The sequence below is a fragment of the Solanum stenotomum genome, chromosome 10 (genome assembly GCF_019186545.1).
Source record: "Solanum stenotomum isolate F172 chromosome 10, ASM1918654v1, whole genome shotgun sequence".
NCBI classification, from domain to species: domain Eukaryota; kingdom Viridiplantae; phylum Streptophyta; class Magnoliopsida; order Solanales; family Solanaceae; genus Solanum; species Solanum stenotomum.
Genome location: NC_064291.1, coordinates 4,632,500 through 4,655,061, shown reverse-complemented (window position 1 = coordinate 4,655,061; position 22,562 = coordinate 4,632,500). Strand labels below are relative to the sequence as shown.

Sequence of the window (22,562 nt, the reverse complement as noted above, 5' to 3'; positions counted from 1 at the left end):
AAGTTGGCTTGGGGACTTCAAGAGGGCAGTGGTAAGAAAGACAAGGGTCATTCTAGATGAGAGTCAAAACACTCATTTGGAATGTACAGGGGTTAAACAATAGAGATGCACCTTGAAATCTCTTATTTATTAATAATAAATGTGGAGCAGACATCATTTGTTTACAAGAAACCAAAATTGAGCGGACCAGCTCTTTAATTAGACAGGTTTGGGGAATAGACTCAAGGCAATTGGAACCAAAGGGGGGATTCCTATTATGTGTGGATTCTGAAGCTGGGATCTCTTCCCTATCTTGCAGATTTGAAAGCCTCAATGAAGATTTTAAATGGGTTCTTTCAGGGGTGTATGGACCTCACACTAATCCGGAAAGAGATGTTCATTCTAGCAGCTATCAGGGGTCTGACTTGTGGTGATTTTAATGTATGCAGATTTGAAGAGGAAAAATTGAACTGTACTAGAAGATCTAGGGCCATGATGGACTTTTCTAATACCATTCAAGACTTAGAATTGATTGACCCGCCTCTTCAAGGAGCTCAATTCACCTGGTCAAGAGGGGAGGCTCATTTCCAAGCCTCAAGAATGGAATGGAGTGAAATGTTCAATGCCATTAAGTAATACCCATCATTGCCTAGAGTGTTCTCTGATCACAAGCCTATTGTTCTGAAAAGTGGGGATTGGGAAGCTTCACCTTCTTACTTCAAATTCGAGTTCCAATCAGATGGATTCCTTGACATGAGAGATTGGTGGAATTCTTACAATGTTTCAGGCACTCCTGATTTATCTTAGTCCAGAAGCTAAAGAGGGATATCACCAAATGGAACAGAGAGGTCTTTGGCCAGATTGAATCTCAACGATACAAAGCACTGATGGAACTAGGAAGGTTGGACCAAATTGTTGAACAAAGAACTCACACCCCCGAGGAAAATGTGAAGTCACTAAGTCTGAAACTTGAGATTCAACAGATCGCCATTGCTGAAGACATCTCATGGAGACAAAAGTCAAGATATTTATGGCTAAAAGAAGGCAATAAGAATACAAATTTTTTCCAGAGAATGATCAACTCTCATAGAAGGAGCAACTGCATTGATAGATCGAAGATTGGGGATGATTTAATTGAGAATAAAGAGCTGATAAAGGGAGGAATCCTAGCATTCTATCTGGAAAGTCAAAATTCCATATAAGGTGACGGTCTTTACTTGGCTGGTAGTTAGAGAGGCGGTATTAACACAGGAGAATCTAATGAAGAGGGGAATACATATGTGTCCTAGATGTTTTTTTTGTGAGCAACAGGCAGAGACAATCAACCATCTGTTTCTTCATTGCAAGGTGGTTAGACAACTGTGGTACTTATTTACCAGCTTCAGGGGCACAAACTGGACCATGCCACAAAGGGAAAGTCAAGCTATAAAAAGCTGGAACAATGAAGGCAGTAGCAGTACAGACCAAAGCAGATGGAGAATTGTCCCAACAGTGATTTGGTGGACCACATGGAAGGAGAGAAATATGAGATGTTTTGAGAGCATTAGTAGTCCTTTGCACAGGATTAAAATGAATTGCATTATCATTTTTTGCTATTGGTGCAGTTCTGAGTATGTAGATGATCCTATAGCTATTATAGATATCCTTTTCTTCTTTTTTTCTGACATAGGTAACTGTTTCTATTTCTGTAACACAGTACATGGGTTGTACTGAAACCATATTTACAAAAGAACTCAAAATCTACTATCCTATCCTTATAATGAGTCTAAGACATCAATGATAGAGATAGTATCATTAGAGTATATCTGGTTACACCAAAAACATGAAGTCAAAATGCAATTCATTTTGACTTGTTCTATAGTATTCTCCATATTCTCAAAGACTCTAAGGTTCCTCTCCTTCCATATTGTCCACCATATAGCTGCAGGTACAATTCTCCAGTTGTTTCTGTTTTTAGCGTGAACTCCTGCTTCTTCCCAACTGTGTAATGCTTCTATGATTTTCCCTGGCATGGACCAAGATATGTTTTTGTGATATCCTAAATCCTTTGTAAGATGAAGTAGGATTTAGTGTAGTTTTGTTTTGATGAGTACACACAACTGTATGTAGCTCCATGATGTAAATTCGGGATCCCAACCTTTAGTGCTGAAGATTAATACACAAAAATGTTACATTTGTCAAAAAAAAAAAAAAGAGGAGCTAGAAGCACCTTTCAATGAACAAGAAGTATTAGATGCCCTCAAATCTTGTGCTCCTGACAAAGCACCAAGCCCGGCCGGTTTTGCTATAGCCTTTTTCTAGAAATCACGGAGCTTTATCAAATCTGACATAATGGAAGCCCTCACTTTCTTCCATCAAAATTTTCAAATGGAGAGGTCCTGCAATGCCATTTTCATTGCTCTCATCCCAAAAAAGAAGGGGGCCCTGGAACTAAAGGACTTCAGGGCTATAAGCCTTATAGGCAGTGTTAACAAACTTTTGGCAAAGATCCTAGCTGAGAGGCTGAAAAGGGTAGTATCCTCGCTAATCTCAGACCAACAAAGTGCATTCATGAAGGGCAGACAAATCACTGATGCATCCATGATCGCCGATGAAGTTTTAGACAAATCTTGTGCTCCTGACATATTTCGATACTCACTTGACCTATACACATATGTTGTAAAATGGAAATAATATGTGACAGCCCAGCCCGTTAGTGATATTGTTAGTTTGTTGGTAAGACCTGTTTACTTATATACCAATATCTTTTCTGTATTTTGTCGATGTGAGATTTTTTATCTTAAATTGGGTGTGACATACATCCCCTCTATGGACTCATTGTCCTTGTTGAGTTTTTCTTATTTGCTGAGCTTTTCTTATCTTAAGTTGGGGTGAACCATACACCCCCTTTTATGGACTCAACGTCCTTGCTAAGGTTTACCCCACCACATGAAATTTTTCTAGACTCAGCACTACGATTTTCCACGCCTTATCGAAATTTGCCTAAACTCAGTTGAAGTCAGGGCCACATCGACAAAACTGATACATGATTGAGTCTGATATCATTTGTGACTACCCAATCTGCTAGTGATATTATCCGCTCTGACTTAGGTCCGGACGACTTTAAAACACATTACTAGTTTGTAAGACTTGCTTAATCATATACCAAATATCTTACCTATGTTTTACCAATGTGAAACTTCTTATCTTAAGCTAAGATATCATATAATCGGATGTGTTTTAATACATATATGTATGTATAAAAGTTAAAGTTAGAATAAAATTGTCAAATAGTATGTAAAAGTAATTATATGTACCTAGGTGGGAAAATCCTTGGGCCATGCTCAAAGTAAAAGGATACAATATCTTTGGCAGCACAAAAGGGAAGATTATTCTCATTTGGAGCAGTGATCATAGTGGCTAGTATTCCACCTGTACTTGTTCCAGCAATGACATCAAAGTAATCTACAACTCTTGCATCTTTACCATACAATTCCTGACTAAAAAATAATCTTTTTCAGGATGATCGCTATAACATCTTTTTCAACACGTAACAAAGTCTAATGATAAATCTAACATGGAAGACAATTAATATTGTTAATTAAACAACATGATGTAGACTTTAAAGAGGATTTTCATGAAGGATTGTGAGATAACTTTTCACTCAGAAGATCGGGTTATGGACATACGAGATCCTTATAATAGATTTATCGTCATAAAATATTTTCAATTATTAGTATTGATTTGTCATCTTGTTATTTCGATCCCAACATGTTAATCATTAAAATAATACAATTCAAATATAAAAAATATATAGTAATGCCACATCCACACATACGTGAAAAAAAAACATAGTTACGATACGTCGATACCTGAAGTTGGTCTTCAAGAAAAGCAAGAATAGTAGCCGGAATAATTCCTCTTATGCCTCCTCCATCAACACTAAGAATTGTCACCATTTCTCCCATCACATGAGATGTTACTACTAAAAAAAGTATAATGAAAAATAATGTTCTAGTTGCCATTGTTAGACCATCTTTTTTGGAGTACAAAAGCATCAACTAACAAGCGAGGGTTTATATAATCGGATGAAAAGTCTTTGGTTCAAGTCCAGAATGATCATTTACTTTTTGTAATCAGATTTGTTAGCAGAGTAATCTCACAATTATGATATTTGTAAGCCGAGTCAGACCCATGTAGGGTCAAAGAGGTTCAAATGAATCCACTTCATNTTTTTGGAGTACAAAAGCATCAACTAACAAGCGAGGGTTTATATAATCGGATGAAAAGTCTTTGGTTCAAGTCCAGAATGATCATTTACTTTTTGTAATCAGATTTGTTAGCAGAGTAATCTCACAATTATGATATTTGTAAGCCGAGTCAGACCCATGTAGGGTCAAAGAGGTTCAAATGAATCCACTTCATCGAAATATTTTATAGGTTAAATTTGATAAATTAAAATTACTCATATCATGTCAAATGAACCAATGTGATCCTATGGTGTGATGATCTAGTAGGTTCAAAAAATTATTGTGATATAATGTTTGAAACGCCTATGCAATATTAAATCTTAGATATTTTTTTACTAATTATTTTTTTGTTTTGTGTTACCATAGATATATTACAAATGTGTGCACATTTGGTCAATTTTAAGGTTATACCTTATTACTTTCTCTCTATGAATTAATTTTCTCTATTTCTTACTCTTGTTTTTTTTTCTATTTTTAAGGGGGTTTGACTAAAGGCTTATTTGGATTGATTTATTTTAAATGCTAAAATAACTTTAAAATATTTTAGTAGTGTTCGAATAAAATATAAAAGTATTATTAGACATTTGTTTTAAAGTCATAAAGACAAAAAATTATCAAAAGTCATAAGTTAGAATTCTTAATTATGACTTTTAAGTCAAACAGACAAAAATAAGTCAAAAGCTATAAATAGAATTTCTAACTTATTATTGTTGACCTATAAGTCATAAATCATAATCTCGTGCAAACAAATTCTAATCATATAAGTTTGTCAAATTGACTTTTAAAAGATATTTGACTTAGCGTATTAGCTGGTCAAAGTGTTGACCAAGCTTATTTTTAAAAATGATGTGTTTGGCTAGATTTTTGGGAGGGAATAAGTGTTTTTTCTTAGTACATAGTAGTTGAAGTTGTTTTCGAAGCTAAAAAAAAGTATAAGTTTTTCCAAGAAACACTTCATAGAAAAATACACTTTAAAAATACTTTCAAAAAGTTTGACCAAATATTAATTGCTGAAACAAAGTTCATTTTTATTTATTGATTAAAAAAAAATTATTTTTCACCAACAAATACTTTTTTGAAAAAAGACTTTTCACCATAAGTTGATTTTAGAAAATGGCCAAACATATTGAGGACGTCTGATTAATTGTCAACATACCTTCTTAATATTTTGTGCAAATGATAAAAAAAGTTATATTATTTGTGTATTTAACTTCACTTATATTATGTAGTTAATTCACCTTGATATCCTTATGTGATGGATCAAATTACTAGCATCAAAATAAATAGTACGATTTTTTTTCTCTCATTCATCTAGGATATCTAAGATCAAGAATCTCTTATATTTATAATAGTTATTTGTATAGTATTAACTTGGCACTTCTAAATCGATACACCCTCTGACTATTTTTATTTGTAAAGTATTAACTTGACACATTTTTTAACGATCAATAAATTACTATATCACTTTTGAATCTAATAAATTCAATGCTTTGAGAAATGAATATAATTAATAGTAAAAAAAAATAAAAACTAAAAATGATTGTTTTATCTAAAAAAAAAAAGAAAAAGTAACGAGTTTTAAAAGTCGCCACTTATTTTTTAAAGTAAAACTAAGAAAACTATTTTTTTTCAAAAGATTAAAAACAAAAAATCTAATGAAATATATTAAAAGGGGTTCGAGGTTCATATTAATGTTTTAGGAAGTGTTTGAAAGCACCTAAGACATCCGCTAACTTGCGGTTATCCGACAATTAAAATATTTGGCTAATTAGTTTAAGAAAAGCATGCTTAATTAAGTTGCAAAAATAAACAATTTAAAACTTAAAATTATTTTCTAAGGGAAGGGGAAATATTGGAGAGATATTACTTAAGTAAATACCTTGCAAATACTCTAAAAAGGGTTAAGTAGAAAATAGATAATCTTATTTAATTTTAGAAAAATATAAGTATTAACTCAAAATGACTTCTTTAGGGAATCAAATTGGGAAGACCTCAAAATCAAATAAAACAAATAAACAATTACCAACAATTAAATAAGAGCAACTTTCACATATAACAAACAAAAAAAATCATAATTATATGTTATAGCAAAGTTTGCATAATTGCGCTTCATAGTAAACATATTTATGTATAATTCGCTAAACATATACAATTGAGAGCTATGACTATTTCTCTATACATATATACAAAAGAAGCAATTGTATAATTTGTTGGCTCCTCTTCAGATTTGTATAATTTCGCTGGCAGGCCATTTGTATAAATTGTTGTAAGCCTCTCGTTTGTATAAATCATTGACAAAAATATTTGTATATCAAAAACTGCTCTCTTTCGCTTTATACAAACATAAATTATACATTATATTTGTATAATCTGTGTTTATATAAAACGAGAAAGAGAGAAAGGCAAAAGAGAACTGGGCAGGGAAATATTTGTATTGTATAATTATAAGTGTATATGACGAATATCTATGTATTTGCATGTGTATATACAATTTTCTTTCGCTTTATACAAACATAAATTATACATTATATTTGTATAATTTGTGTTTGTATAAAACAAGAAAGAGAGAAAGGCAAAAGAGAACTGGGCAGGGGAATATTTGTATTGTATAATTATAAGTGTAGAGGACAAATATATATATATATGTATGTATGTATTTACATGTGTATATACAATTTTCTTTCGCTTTATACAAACAGAAACGCAATTTATACAGTTCTGTTGTATAAAGCGAGAGAGGAGAGCGCAGAGGGAGCGAGCGAGAGAGGGAGAGTGGCGAGCGAGAATCTGGAGGGAGAGAGGCGACTGACAAACGTTTGCTATGGAGTGCAATTAAATCAAACAGTAGCTACCCCATTTATTTTAAATTATTAGTTTGTCATTCTGTACAATTATCCCATTAAATAATAAGGAAGAGAAGGCTTGGGCCCAAGTCTAGTTTCTGTCTGCATGGACCGATACGTGGGCCTAAATTCAAACTTTGGGCTTTTGGTCCATTTATATCTGACCCAATTCTTTCCCTTTTGTATTTATCCTAAACTAACATGGAAAGCTGACCTTTCTTTGGGCTTTTAACCCAATTTTCACCTGCCATACAACTAACAAATAATATAAAAAATAATTAGGCCTTTGGCCCAATTATAATACAACACAAAACTGGAATGTTGGGAGGGCTTTTGACCCATTTTCATGATTGTATATAGTGTATATCTCTGATGTATATAACTGTATATTCTGCATATTTCGTATATGTTATTGTTTACGGAGTGTATACAACCTTTAATTTCGATCCGAACACTGGCATTTTCTATTTTCCAACCCTGCACTTCGGTTTTGACTCAAAAAGAATAAGATTGAGCCTTTTTGGCTCAAGGGGTGAAATGCACAGGAAAAAAATGACTGAAGGAAAACTGATTTAAATGTAATTATCAATCAAATTAAACAAACACACTCTTAGGCACAAATAGATAACTGCTCATACACTTACATTAAGACTTGAGAAAACTATGTTCTAAAAATATAATGAAACAGAACAACGCAAGACACTAGAAGATTAATTTTGTACACTCTTTGTAGAACATGTAATACAATTGTATTTTATCAAACAAACCAACAGTGGATTAAAGAAAATGTACGACTCATATACCATACTTTAACAGTACAGAAATAAAGAGATACAGTTCTTAACAAATTATTTTAAAGAGCCAAACATTTGTATTCATAGCAATTACAAAGGAAATTAACAAGTTAGCCGATTTGAGTTAATTTAGCGGATTTGGCTAGAGAGTTTCTTAATTATTATTATTATGATTAATTTCTATCGTGGAGGGTCAAAATTAGATGTCAACAACCTTCTTTTTTAATTTTCTAAAATAAATTTAAATATTTCTTTTTTCTTTTTGCTTAGAATAGAAGATTCGAATGTCATAACACAAAATCACGATAATTTATCAAAACTTTAAACTCAACCAAAAGGTTACGTAATCCAAAAACACATTATATTACATAGAGAGACACTTCTATTGAAATTTATCCCTCAAACTCCTCTTTTATTTTGAGGTTGAAATACTTAAATGCGCGCAATCATAAATATTGCAAGCGCTTGTTATTTAGCATAGTAAGGTTACTACTAGCTACAACCCGAGACCTTGAATTAATAAGACACTTTGTTTCCTCGGAGTTTCTTCCTATCAGAGAGCTTTATTGCAAACCTATAACAAAATAAATTATTTTAATTAGCAATAAAATAAATTTATTAGAAATTTAATATGAATAATATTGACTGATGAGATATAGTAATATGAAAAAAAAAAGAAAAGAATTATTTCAAGTATCGACAGAATGGAACGCATCTAAGAGTTTTACCCTATTAGAGCGTCCGCATAGGTTTCATCAGGATTGTCTTTGGAAACTTGTTTGTTCAATAAGTTTTCACCAACTTGTTTTAATAATTGCATATTAGCCAGAGTAGTATTATCCCATGTAGTAGTTGAACCTGTTAGTGCATTTTCCTGGAATTAAATATACTCATATCGTTGGCAAAGAAATTAAAATATGACATCATGCCTATTATAATTATAAAATAATAATAATGAAAAAAATTACATACTTTACTATCATATATACTTTTAATAAAGGGAAAAGGGACAAATATACCCCCAAACTATCATAAATGGTATGCACAAAGCCTCCGTCATACTTTTGGGACATTGGTGCCCCTGCCGTCCCAAAACTAGAGCATATTAAGTAACAATTTAACTATAAAATGTCTATTTTACCCTTAGTGAAATGATTTACAATCACACAAATTTCTATCATTCATTTTGGACCACAAATTTTAAAAGTTTTCCTCTCTTTCTTAAACTCCGTGCCGAGTCAGACTAAAATGAGACGGAGGGAGTAATATATACTTAGATACACATATTTTTGCTACCAGATACACAAAAATAGAGAGAAAGGCGAGTGAGATTCGTATGTATCCCATGCAAATCGCACTATCTAGTGTGATAATTCGCATGCATTTGGAATACCAATTAATACATGATGGGAGAGTGGCAAGCGAGATGCATTAGTGATCTAATAAAATAGGTAATATTACAGACTAATATATATATATATATATATATATATATAAGTAATGAGTGAGATTTATAGATATCCAAAATACATGCAAATTGCACTATCTGTATGTGATTCACATGCATTCAGTATACCAAATACATGATGATGGGACTTGAACCCTGAGGTAATTGTCTTGTGAACCAAGAGCTTTAAAAGCAGAAGAAAGGTAATAATCAGTCATGTAAGTACTTCCTGCATTAGTCATTTTCTGTATAACTGACATCCATTTATAAGGACCCCATCTAGCTACCTCTGCTGCTGTATATGTTTCATCAAAATCTGAAGTAGTGCCAGTGCCTAATGAGAGCAACAACATTTTTTTGTAATTCAATGACTTAATGGAAGCAGATGCTGGATCAAATTAAAATTAGACAAATGTTATCAGAAGACTCTAAAAATCTTTTTTCACGCTCTGTATCAAGTTAAAATTAGACAAATAAATTAAAATAAAGGAATATAAATATGTATATGTACCTAGAAGCAAAAATCCTAGGGCCATGTTGTCACACCCCTTTTTACGCATCTACGGCGAATGGGTTTTTCCAATTTAAGTGACGTTATTGATTTAGGGGATTATTTTTTAATTTTCAAAGTCACCACTTGGAATTGAGTTATGGTGTTCCAAGTCACCTTTTCTTTTTAATCCCTAACCAAAAGGAAATGACTCTTTATTATGGTCTGCGTACTAGAAATTCGGGTAAGGATTTCTGTTGACCAAGGGAAAGGTATTAGGCATCCCTCAAGTCCCGTGGTTCTAGCACGGTCGCTTTTATTGACTTCTACCTTCTTTTTTTTTTTTTTTCTTTTTTTTTTTTTTTTTTTTTTGACTTCTTCCTACTTTAAAATATTCTTGGATATATTATTTCAGGCCAATGGTTTGCTCGCATGTTTTAATTGTTGAACTTTATTGAGTCTCAACCTAGATGCGTAATCACATTCTTGATCTTGACATTTAGAGACATAACTGTCTTCTTTGCATCACACCTAATAATCTATTTTTTTCTATAAGGCTCTACTTTAGATTAATAAAAATTAATTATATTATTGGACAAGGTGTATCACTGCATCCTTGATTTTTTTGTATGTTTCAAAAAAGATGCGCAACCGCATTCTTAATCGAAACAAATTAACGTACCTAAAAGTTTGTCTAATGTTAAAAGAAAATACTTAGTCTTTATAAAGAAAATTCAAATAAAATAAAATACTAAAATTCTAGGATAAAATTTTGGATCATATTCATATCTTTTTATTTTATATTTTTATTACTCTTAAAATTAACATCAAAATTAAGTATACATTTTCTAATCAAACAAAACAATAACGAATTGTAAAAAAATAAATCTCATTTTTTGTTTCATAAACTAAAACAACAATAATTTGTTTATTTATTTATTTTTAGCCTAACTATACCTACTTTATCATTATTATCTAAATCAAGACAAGAACAATGTTACTACCCGTTCATTTTTAAGAGATCACAACTAACAAATAAAAATAAATAAATAAATAAAATAATCATCGATTAAAGCTACCTTTATTCATGAAATAGAGATATAACAACTACCTAGTTAATCATTTCAATCAAATTCATGAATGAAACATAATATAAGAAGACTTGTCATAAAATTACATCAAATTCCATAAATAAACTAAAGAGATAAGGAAAAATTGAATACCGCAAAATCTTGATCGAACCTCGATTAGAACACCCACCAAATTTTGTAGGTGATTTGTGATGGTATATGTGTTGTATTTAAATAAATAGTAATGAAAAAGAAAAAAAAATATGTGAATGTCTTGATGAATTTTTGAAAGAAAAGTAGACTAAAACTAAAATAAATTCCTCTTTTTTCTTTTCCTGCGTGAATGTTTGTGTGCGCGCAGCGTGTTTTTCCTTTGTTGCCATTTTTTTTTTGTCTCTTTAAGTGTCCGTTTTGTGTGTATTGTTTTATAGGGGTATGAAGTATTTTATGCTGTGCTGTAGTAGTGTGTGTAGACGTTGGGGTAGTGGGGTGAGAGTGAATGGGAGGAAAATTGGGGGTGAGGGTAACGTGCAGGTGGGTATGGGAATAGGTAGTTTTATTATTTTATTTTATTTTATTTTTTGAAAAAAGAACATTAAATATATACAAAAATAAATTAAATTAATTATTTTAAATTAATAGAATATAAGAAAAGCTGAATAGTTAATCTAAAACTATAATTAATAAACCCTAGCTTATTTATTAAATCTAAATTAAAAGGACATATATATATTTTTTGTAAGCAATTGAAAATAAAACTTACCTTACTATGTGATTCTATTTTTGTTGTTTTCAAAACTTTTAAAATAAACTTAATAAAATAAGATAAAGGTCAAAAATATTTAATTTAGATTTATATAATATTTATGCTCTAAAACTGGTGTAAAATTTTAGGTTCGATCAAAAATTATGTGTCTACACATGTTCGAAGTAAAAAGGTACAGTTTCATTGGCAGCAGCAAAGGGTCTATTGTTTTCATTTGGAGTAGTTATCATGGCAGCCAATAAACCTCTTGTACTTGTTCCTCCAATTATATCAAAGTAATCTGCTAGTCTTGCATCTGGATTATTGTCTATTCTCTGACTCGAAAAGAAAAGTAAATCATATAAATTCAAATAGAATGATTCAGAAACAATGATAGTAATGTCACACTTACATACATACACGAAAAAATATTGGGAAAAAGGACAAATATATTCCTGAATTATCGTAAATGGTATGCAGATACCCTCCGTCATACTATTGGGACATTGATGTCCCTGCCGTCTAAAAACTAGAGCATATACGCCCTTCATTTTAACGGAAGTTTAAATCGGGACACGTGACACAATCATATCTGTCGATTCGATATTCAATTGGCGGATAATATTATGACACGTGTATGTCCGTTAGTTTAAAGGGTATATATGCTCTAGTTTTTGGACGGCGGCAGGGGCAACAATGCCCCAAAAGTATGACGAAGGGTATTTACATACCATTTACGATAGTTCAGGGGTATATTTATCCTTTTTCCCAAAAATATTTTTATGATACCTGAAGTTGTCCTTCAAGAATAGTACACGGAATGACTATAGAAGTATTCACACTTATGTACATACATTATAAAATATTTTTACGATACCTGAAGTTCTCTTTCAAGAAATTCAAAAATGACACCCGGAATAATTCCACTGATTGCACCTCCATCAATACTAAGAATAGTCACCATTTCTTCCAATGAAGCAAATGTTGAACTAGTAGTTGCTAATAACATAAAAATTAAAATTAAAAAAGATTTAGTAGTTGCCATTTTGCAGATTATAATTGATAAAAACTAAAATGTTAAAAGTTTTTTAAAATTTTGTTGGTGATTTGAGCATATAACAAGCATTATATATATAGGCACGTAAACAAGTTGAGAAATTTTATTTTGAGTTTGACATAACCAATAAAAGTTGTATGAAAATCCGTTTAAATTTCGACACGTGGATAGTGGGCCCAATTGAAGTAAAGTGAGTTTATAGTTGGTGTGGGACCGATTAACACAACAAGGAGTCGTTTGATAGAGTGTATTAGAAAAATAATATATGCATTAACTTTGTGTAATATTATTAGAAAAAATAATGCGTGTTTCTAGCTCTCTTTAAAGAGACTGCTTTCAAATTTACTTGCCCTAGAACTTGCTTTATATATATATATATATATATATATATTGATCTAGAATCAACTATTCCTAATTTTTTTTATTATTCATAGCCAGAGAAATGAAACTAATCTCGAGATCCAGAAACCAATCTATACGCCTAGACTTAAGCAAAAGATATCTCGTTAGCCCTACCATAGATTGGTCTGGTGTCCCAGTTTATTCGGACCTGTAGTTAGCTCAGCTTGAGCAGCACTTTACAACTGAAGAGAACAACGAGAGGCGAGCCCTATTAGGATAGGATTTTTCGTGCATTCTTCCTCTTTCTCTTCTTTTTCATTACTAATACCATGAATTTCGATGTATTAGGAATGCTTAGATTGATTACTGATATAACTATCCCTCAAATCTTTCTCAAAATATTTTCCATTTTTCAATGCTAAAGAGTGTAGAAGGTATTTTGTAATTTTTTTGTATAGTAGTTATGTAAGACTTGTTATTTCTAATACATCATATCCAACAATGTGCAAGAAACAATGCAACATAACTAATTCAGCATTATTAATGTAAACAGTACTAATACATTTTATTCAATGTTATTGTTATGCGTACTTAAGGGGTCGTTTGATAGAGTGCATTAGAAAAAAATAATAATTCATACACTTAGCTTTGTGTATTATTAGTACCTTGTTTGGTACATTTTTTTAACCAGTGTATAACTAATGCTTATAAATAATACATGCAAAAATTCATAGCATTAATAATTCAAAGGATTTTAATTCAAAACCTTATATATGTGTGTTAGACACCTTATTACTACGTAGCTAGTTAGTACATTGTACCTAATTAATTAATGGTATTTCAAAAAAAATAAAATTAATTAATTAATTAAAACTTGTAATAAGTGACTCTTATTTGATTAAAGAGTCACTTAAAATTTCATTTAAAATTAAGTGGAATTAAAACGTGTTAGATTTTTAAATTATAAGGTGGTACCATTTACCTTGTTGGTTGTGTCACGCCCCGAGCCTACACCCTGGACGTGACCGGCACTCGGAAATCATCGTTGTCCCCAAGCGAACCCTTGGCCTGGCTTACTTAACTCAACGGAAGACTTAACCCAACAGAATAAACTCAGTGCAATAGTTTAAATAATAACATCTTAGCCAAACTGGCAACTTATGTCTCAAAACAAAGTATCTGCAATTACATAGATAAGAGACTCAATACTAATTGTCTGACTGTCTATGAAGCCTCTATAATACTGAGATGGATGTTGGGACAGACCCCACAACATCCTAATAAAGAAAAACTAGGAAACACGAAATAAAAGAGTCATCCGGAATGCAAGGAGGCTCACCACTGACTCTGGAGTGCTCAACTGGATCAACGGTGCGCTGATTGCTGATCCTGGTTACCTGCATCTACATCATAATAAGATGCAGGCCAACTGGCATCAGTACATTGAATGTACGAGTATGCGAGTTGGAATGCTAAACAACAATTTAAGCTTGAAAGGAGTACAAAAGAACACTTACCTTGGCTCTGTTTAACTCATGGATAACTGAACTCAATATAAAGCAATAAGACACATGCAATATATATAAAGCTTGTATAACAATGTAAACAACTTAATTAGTTCGTTAAAGATAAGGCAACTTTACTTAAATATAAAAGTAATATAACTTTTGTGGGAGATTCTTTAATCGACAACCACCACTATGAGCCCTAGTGATGATACAACGTTTTACCTCACGTTGCCCAAGGACCATCCTATACCTTGCCTTGATATAGGACCTTACTTAACTTAATGGATCCACTAGCTTAACTTACGTGATCATCTAAAAAGTATAACCCGTTAGATCCCATATTGGTCACATGGTTCTTATGGAAATTTGAGTTAATATGAACTCGCATCCCCAACTCGGTGCTCAATACTACTCCCAAAATATACTTTAGCGCATATGTGTTTTAAACACCTCTTTATTTAGTTTGAGATAATTGCTCAAAGCTTAGCCAAAGGCTCTTTTGGAATCGATGTTCCCTTTTCTTTGCTCAATTGTGAAAACATTTATAAACTTCTTTGGGAATACATAGTTCCCTAATAACTTTTGAGAAATGAACTCAACTCTTACTCTTTGCTTTACTTGAAACTTGAGCCTTAAAACAAAGTTAAAACGTTTAATAAAGACTCTTGACAACTTTAAGAAACTTTGCTTTGACTTGCTTCTTAACTTCTAGACTTGACTCTTAACTTTTTTTACTTTGATCTTAACTTTCTTTGAATTGGATTATGGATTCAAGGCTCATGATCTCATGTTTATGGATGATTTCATGATGTTTAGATGTACCTTAGAGTGTTGGAATCGACTAGAAAACGTAGGTACATCGCTTAGAAATGAGTACGAAAAGATGGGGAACGAATTGTTCTTCAAGAACTTCACTTCTTAACATGTAAACAACTCCAAATTGCTGAATTGAAACAAGTTGGTGTGTGGGTGAACAACACGAAAAGATCTCACATACCTTAATAGGGATCACCCCCGACGAATTCCACTCGCAAGCTTGAATGATCTTGGCGAATTCTTGCCTTCTTCTCCCGTTCTTTCTTTCTTTCTCTCTTCTCCAAGCCCTAAGCGTATTCTAACTTTTCAAAACTGAATTAAGTTCTGTTTTTACCCCAATAAATCCCTAAAAACGAATTAGGAAATTAATTAGAGAAAAGACTACTTTGCCCTTCTCTAAATCCGGATTGAGACTTTCCTCGATCCAACAACCCAATTTCCGGAAAGCATATCTTACTCATACGATGTCGAAATTTCGCAAACTCAGTGGCGTTGGAAAGATCTCTACAAGGGCTGTCCAACCATATCAATAACCTCTCCTAACTCATTCTGATATAGGAGTTATGACCGTTTGAAAATGGCAAAAACTCACTTTCTTAACTTAGACAGAATTTTCCAGATTTCCTTATTCTTTCCAAAATTCATTATTTTCAGATTTTAAACTCTTTCTAGTCGTTTCTAGGTACGAGATATTACAGGTTGAACCCATATCTATATTATTATGAGTCTTGGGAATCAAAGTTGATTTTATAAATTGAATAGATAAGATCTCTTACACATATTTAAATGCATATCACATGCGCTTGGAGGAAATGCACTGTAATTAATACCAAAATTTTGTATTAAAACATATTTCGATACTGACTTGATCTATATACATATGTTGTAGAATGAAAATAATATGTGACAGTCCAGCCCGTTAGTGATATTGTTGGCTTATTGGTAAGACATGTTTATTTAAATACCAATATCATTTCTGTATTTTATGAGACTTTTTATCTTAAGTTAGGGTGTCACATACACCCCTCTGTATGGACTCAACGTCCTTGTTGAGGTTTACCCCACACTGCATGAGATTTTTCTAGACTCAACACTATAATTTTCCCCACCTTATCGGAATTACCTAAACTCAATTAAAGTCAAGATCATATCGACAAAACTGACACATGAATATTAAACAAATTCTCTCCCTCACACCTCACTCACTTTGCTCCGCAAGAGTCGTTAGTAATGTTTACCTTTCCTTTTTCTATTCTTTATTAGTATTATATAATATATATGTGTGATGAGATCTGAAATTGTTTAGCACACCACCTCCTTATTTTTAAAAGAATACATAAAAACAAAAATTGTATCTAATAGCAAATTATTAATTCAAATTAAATGTTATAACCATAGTTTAATGAGACGTTTTATTTGCTTGAAGTTTCTTTCTCTCGGAGAGCAATTTTGCAAACCTACAAAAAAAATATATTATATGTAGCTTATACAAGCAAAAGTCTACATCTACTCCCTTCATTTCATATATGCGTCTTAATTTGACAGAAAACAAAGATAATATAAGAAATATTTTTGAAAATAAAAACGCGTATAACATACTCTAAAGACTAATTACACTGAGCATATATATGTATATACCTCTTTAGAGCTTCCTCATTAGTTTCAGGATCCTCTTTGGAGTTTTGTTTCTTCAACAAATTTTCACCAACGTGTACCAATAATTTCATATTAGCCTCTGTAGCAGCCTCTGTAGCATTATCCATTGCAGTAGTTGAACCTGTTAGTGCATTTTCCTGTTATTTTTTTTTATCATATATAATAAAGAATAATTAATTATTTAAGAACATACATAAAATATACTCAATATTTATACCATGTATATAAATTGGTTCTACACTTATTATATTCCTTGTATACACTTTAGATATCCATCCTATTTAGCGATGAATTATCACAAAATTTTATTGGCTACGAGGGTATATAGAACTATAACTTTTGACAGGGATTTATACATACAAAAATTGTATTGACCTTATATATACATAATAATTTTTTTAACATAAGGAATTTAATTAAACGTATACCCCCCTTGCACCCTCATAAATAGTTATTTCAGACTTAACTACGAGTAATTTAGTGATCGATAAAGTAAATAATTAAGTGACATGGTCTTACTTGAATCCTGAGGAAATTTTTTTGAGCATTTTGAAAGACAGTAGCATTGTAATAATCATTCATGTAAGAACTAGTAGAAAAGGACTTGAATGTTTATTATGAATTAGCCACTCAATAGCACCCCATTTAGCTGCTTCTTATGCTGTATATGTTGTATAAAAATCTACAGCATTGCATGTGCCTAATGAGAGTAGCAAAATTTCATTGTAGTTCATTGATTTACTTGATGACAATTCTGGATCCGTTTGCGTCGAATGGTTGGTTGCCACGCTAAGTGCAACTAAGGCCTGTATGTATATTTACTGTCATATCAAATCTCTCTATATCACTCATTCTTGGTAAGAACATATTTGCATCATTAATAATATAACAAAAAAATAGATAGCTAGAGACCATGTTTTTAATGAGGATATATTTAGTCTCACTAGTTTAGGGAACTAGTTGGATTTGAACTTTGGTCTTGCGGATGATTTCCTAAGCTTATACCAACAGCACAAAGAAACTCATATGTTTTTCATGGATGTATGGTTAATATACCAGTTTCTCAAAGATAGATATACATATATAGACCTGATTTTTTCCGAACCACCAAACCATGTGGGTCCGCCTCTACTCTAGATACATGTATTTCAAATACATAGGATCAAATTTAGGTGTAATTTGTTTTAGATACATTGTATCTAAGTGGATTCACATGTATCAGAGATACATATATAGCAAACCTCGCACACTCCCTCGCCTCTCTCTTATCTCGCTCGCCATTCCCCCATGTATCTGGTAATCCAGATACATGTGAAGCACTCCAGATACAACATTAATATACATGTATCTAGTGTGATTCACATATATCTGAGATACATACGAATCTCGCTCGTCTCCCTCCTTACCTAATCTCGCTCGCCTCTCTCCCTATTTTTATGCATCTGGTAGCAACTAGCAAAAGTACATGTATCTAAGTGTAAGATACGTATGAAACTCTTAATTAGTAATAATATACGTAATATTTTGAAAAGTACAGATAATAACAATATATATGATAGTGAAGTATGTCTAATTACGTACCAGATTGACAGCCGCAACACTACCATCAATAAGATGAAACTCAACTTGATTTCCTTTAGCATCATTAGTGACAAAATAATGTGGTGGAAAATATGTTGGAGCTGCGGCCGTGCTGTAGCATATGTCACACATCTTTGCATCCAACTCAGGAGAATTGGCTAACTGTGTATAAGTTTGTCTTATTAGATAATTATTTTTAAAATTAGCTCATAAAAATATAATTTACTCGGTTCGTTCAAATTTAGACAAATCATTAATCCGTCCATTTATTGACTCGTCCTATTGAAAAATTGAACTGATATAGAAAAATTGACCCAATCTTGTTAAAATATTTTTAGAAAATACATTTTAATTCATTATAACTTAACTCATTTTAATTCGAGTAAATTTTAAATCGATTAATAAGTTAATATAATATATTGAAAGATTTACCTTGGATTTAGTGAATATTATTGGTTGATTTTTCTTGATGTCAAAGGTTGGAATGACAACATTTGTTAAAGCTTGATGCAAACCAGTCTCTCCCAACTTATCTTGCAAAACTTTGTGAAGATATTTTCCATCATATTTGGGAGCAAAAATTGGAGGCAATGCACTGTAATTGAAACCAAATTTTTGTATTAAAACATATTTCGATACTGACTTGACCTATACACATATGTTGTAGAATGGAAATAATAGGTGACAGCCCAGTCCGTTAGCGATATTGTTAGCTTGTTAGTAAGATCTGTTTACTTATATATCAATGTCTTTTTTGTATTTTGTTGATGTGAAACTTTTTATCTGAAGCTGGGATGTCACATGTATCCCCTCTATGGACTCAATGTCCGTGTTGAGTTTTTCTTATTTGCTGAGGGTTTCTTACATACACCTCCTCTATGGACTCAACGTCTTTGCTGAGGTTTACCCCACCGCATTAGATTTTTCTAGACTCAGCACTACGGTTTCCCCACCTTATCGGAATATGCGTAAACTCAGTTGAAGTCAGGGCCACATCGACAAAACTGACACATGATTAACTCTGATGTCATTTGTGACGGTCCAACCCGCTAGTGATATTATCCGCTCTGGACTTAGGTCCGGACGACTTTAAAACACATTACTAGTTTGTAAGACTTGCTTAATTAATCATATACCAAATATCTTACCTATGTTTTACCAATGTGAAACTTCTTATCTTAAGCTAAGATGTTATATAATCGAGATGTGTTTTAATATATATATATATATATATATATAAAAGTTAAAGTTTAGAATAAAATTGTCAAATAGTATATATGTAAAAACAATTATGTACCTAGGTGGGAAAATCCTTGGGACATGCTCAAAGTTAAAGGATACAATATCTTTGGCAGCACAAAATTTAAGATTATTCTCATTTGGAGCAGTGATCATAGTGGCTAATATTCCACTTGTACTTGTTCCAGCAATCACATCAAAGTAATCTACAACTCTTGCATCTTTACCATCCAATTCCTGACTCAAAAATAATCTTTTTCAGGATGATCGCTATAACGTCTTTTATAACACGTAACAAAGTCTAACGATAAATCTAACATGGAAAACAATTAATATTGTTTCGTAAACAACATGACATAGACTTTAAAGATAATTTTCATGAAAGATTGTGAGATAGCCTTCCATTCAGACAATTTTTTATATATAGATCGGGTTGTGGACATATGAGATCCTTATAATAGATTTATCGTCATATAAAGATTTTCAATTATTAGTTTTGATTTGTCATTTTGTTATTTTGATCCCAACATGATAATCATCAAAATAATACAATTCAATTATAAAAAATATATAGTAATGCCACATCCACATATGTGGAAAAAAAAACACTGTTATGATACGTCGATACCTGAAGTTGATCTTCGAGAAAAGAGGAAAGACTCAAAATAGTCCTTCATCTTTGGATTAAGACTCAAAGTCATCCTTGAGTTTTCACATGGAGCACTAATAGTCCCTCATGTTTGCAATATTGGTGCACTTTTGGTCCTCCCCTAAAGTTTTGCCTATTTTTTAACATTAATTTTGTCCACAATTTTATGTAAGGAATGTCCAATCGTGTTTTTATCTATTTAGTAGAAATAATAACTCTATGTGAGAGAAGATGATAAGAAGAACACATTGTTCTGTTCAGTAGAAATATTACTACAGCTAAACTAAGAACATCTTAACTATGACGTTGGAAGAAACGAAAAAATTTGTACGATTGCACGTGAAATTATCGTGATGAACCTCTTGACTTAACCTGCAATACGATTTCTACTAAACAAAACAATGTGTTTTGCTTCTCACATTCTCTCATTTGGAGTTATTATTTCTACTAAATATATAAAATGACGATTGAACATCCCATACATAAGTTATGGATAAAATCAATGTTAAAACATAGGTAAAATTTTGGAGGAGGACCAAAAGTGCACCAATATTGCAAACATGAGGGACTATTAGTGTTCCATATGAAAACTCAAGGATGACTTTGAGCCTTAACCCAAAGATGAGGGACTATTTTGAGCCTTTCCTCTCGAGAAAAGCAAGAATAGTACCCGGAATAATTCCTCTTATCCCTCCTTCATCAACACTAAGAATTGTCACCATTTCTCCCAACACATGAGATGTTACTACCAAAAAAAATATAATGAAAAATGATGTTCTAGTTGCCATTGTTAGACTAATCTTTTTTTAGTACAAAAGCATTCACTAACAAGTGAGGGGTTTATATAATCACATGAAATGTCTTTGGTTCAAGTCCTGATCATTTACTCTTTGTAATCAGATTAATTTGTTAGCAGAGTAATCTCACAATTATTATATTTGTAAGCCAAGTCAGATTCATGTAGGGTCAAAGAGGTTCACATGAATCCACTTGATCGGAATCTTTTACAAGTTAAATTTGATAAATTAAAATTAATCATATCATGTCAAATGAACTAATGTGATCCTATGGTGTGATGATTTAGTTGGTTCAAAAAATTATTGTGATATGATGTTCGAAACGCCTATGCAATACTAGATCTTAGATAGTTTTTTACTTAATTTTTTGTTTTGTGTTACCATATATATTATTACAAATGTGTGCACATTTGGTCAATTTTAAGGTTATACCTTATTACTTTTTGTCTATGAATTGATTTTCTTTATTTTTTGACTCTAGTTTTTTTTTTCTTTCTATTTTAGTGGGTGTTTGACTTAGAGTTTATTTGAATAGATTTATTTTATATGCTAAAATAACTTTAAAGTATTTTTTGTAGTGTTTGAATAAAATATAAAAATATTTTTAAACATTTGTTTTAAACTCAAAAAGACAAAAAATTGTCAAAAGTCATAAGATAGAATTCTTAACTATGACTTTTAAGTCAAACAGACAAAAAATAAGTCAAAAACTATAATTAGAATTCCTAACTTATTATTTTTGACCTATAATTAGTCAAAATCATAATCTCATCCAAGCAAATTCTAATTTTATAAGTTGGTCAAATTGACTTTTAAAAGATATTTGACTTAGAGTATTAGCAAGCCAAAGTGTTGACCAAACTTATTTTTAAAAATGATGTGTTTTAGATAGATTTTTGGGAGAGAATAAGTGTTTTTCCGTAGTACATAGTAGTTGAAGTTGTTTTTCGATGCTAAAAATGTATAAGTTTTTCCAAGAAACACTTTAAAGAATAACACACTTAAAAATACTTTCAAAAGTTTGACTAAATATTAATTGATGGATCAAATTACTTGCATCAAAATAAATGGTACTATTTTTTTCTCTCATTCATCTAGGATATCTAAGTTCAAGAATATCTTATATTTATAATAGTTATTTGTATAGTATTAAGTTGGCACTTCTAAATTGATACACCCTCTGACCATTTTTATTTGTAAAGTATTAACTTGACACATTTTTTAACGATCAATAAATTATTATATCATTTTTTGAATCTAACAAATTCAATGATTTGAAAAATGAATTTAATTAATAGTAAAAATAAAATTTAAAACTAA

At 31.6% G+C, this 22,562-nt stretch overlaps 1 protein-coding gene and 1 pseudogene across 7 annotated transcripts in view; both read right to left on the bottom strand.

The window, feature by feature from the left end:
• The window catches only part of LOC125843363 (probable inactive patatin-3-Kuras 1), a 49,765-nt gene that overhangs the window by 22,144 nt on the left and 5,059 nt on the right, over positions 1 to 22,562 (bottom strand). The window contains exon 8 of one of the 7 annotated variants that reach the window (XM_049522611.1): positions 8,152 to 8,341. The exons of 4 other annotated variants lie outside the window; for them this stretch is intronic. Coding sequence is in view for 1 of the 3 variants with exons in the window: in XM_049522612.1 (XP_049378569.1) it covers positions 8,362 to 8,419 (58 nt within the window). In the remaining 2 variants the exon portion in view is untranslated. Of the gene's footprint in view, positions 1 to 8,151; positions 8,420 to 22,562 lie in introns of those variants that run through there. 2 more of the 7 variants (XM_049522610.1, XM_049522612.1) reach the window with 2 other exon arrangements.
• On the bottom strand, positions 16,720 to 21,233 carry LOC125843366 (patatin-2-Kuras 1-like; annotated as a pseudogene).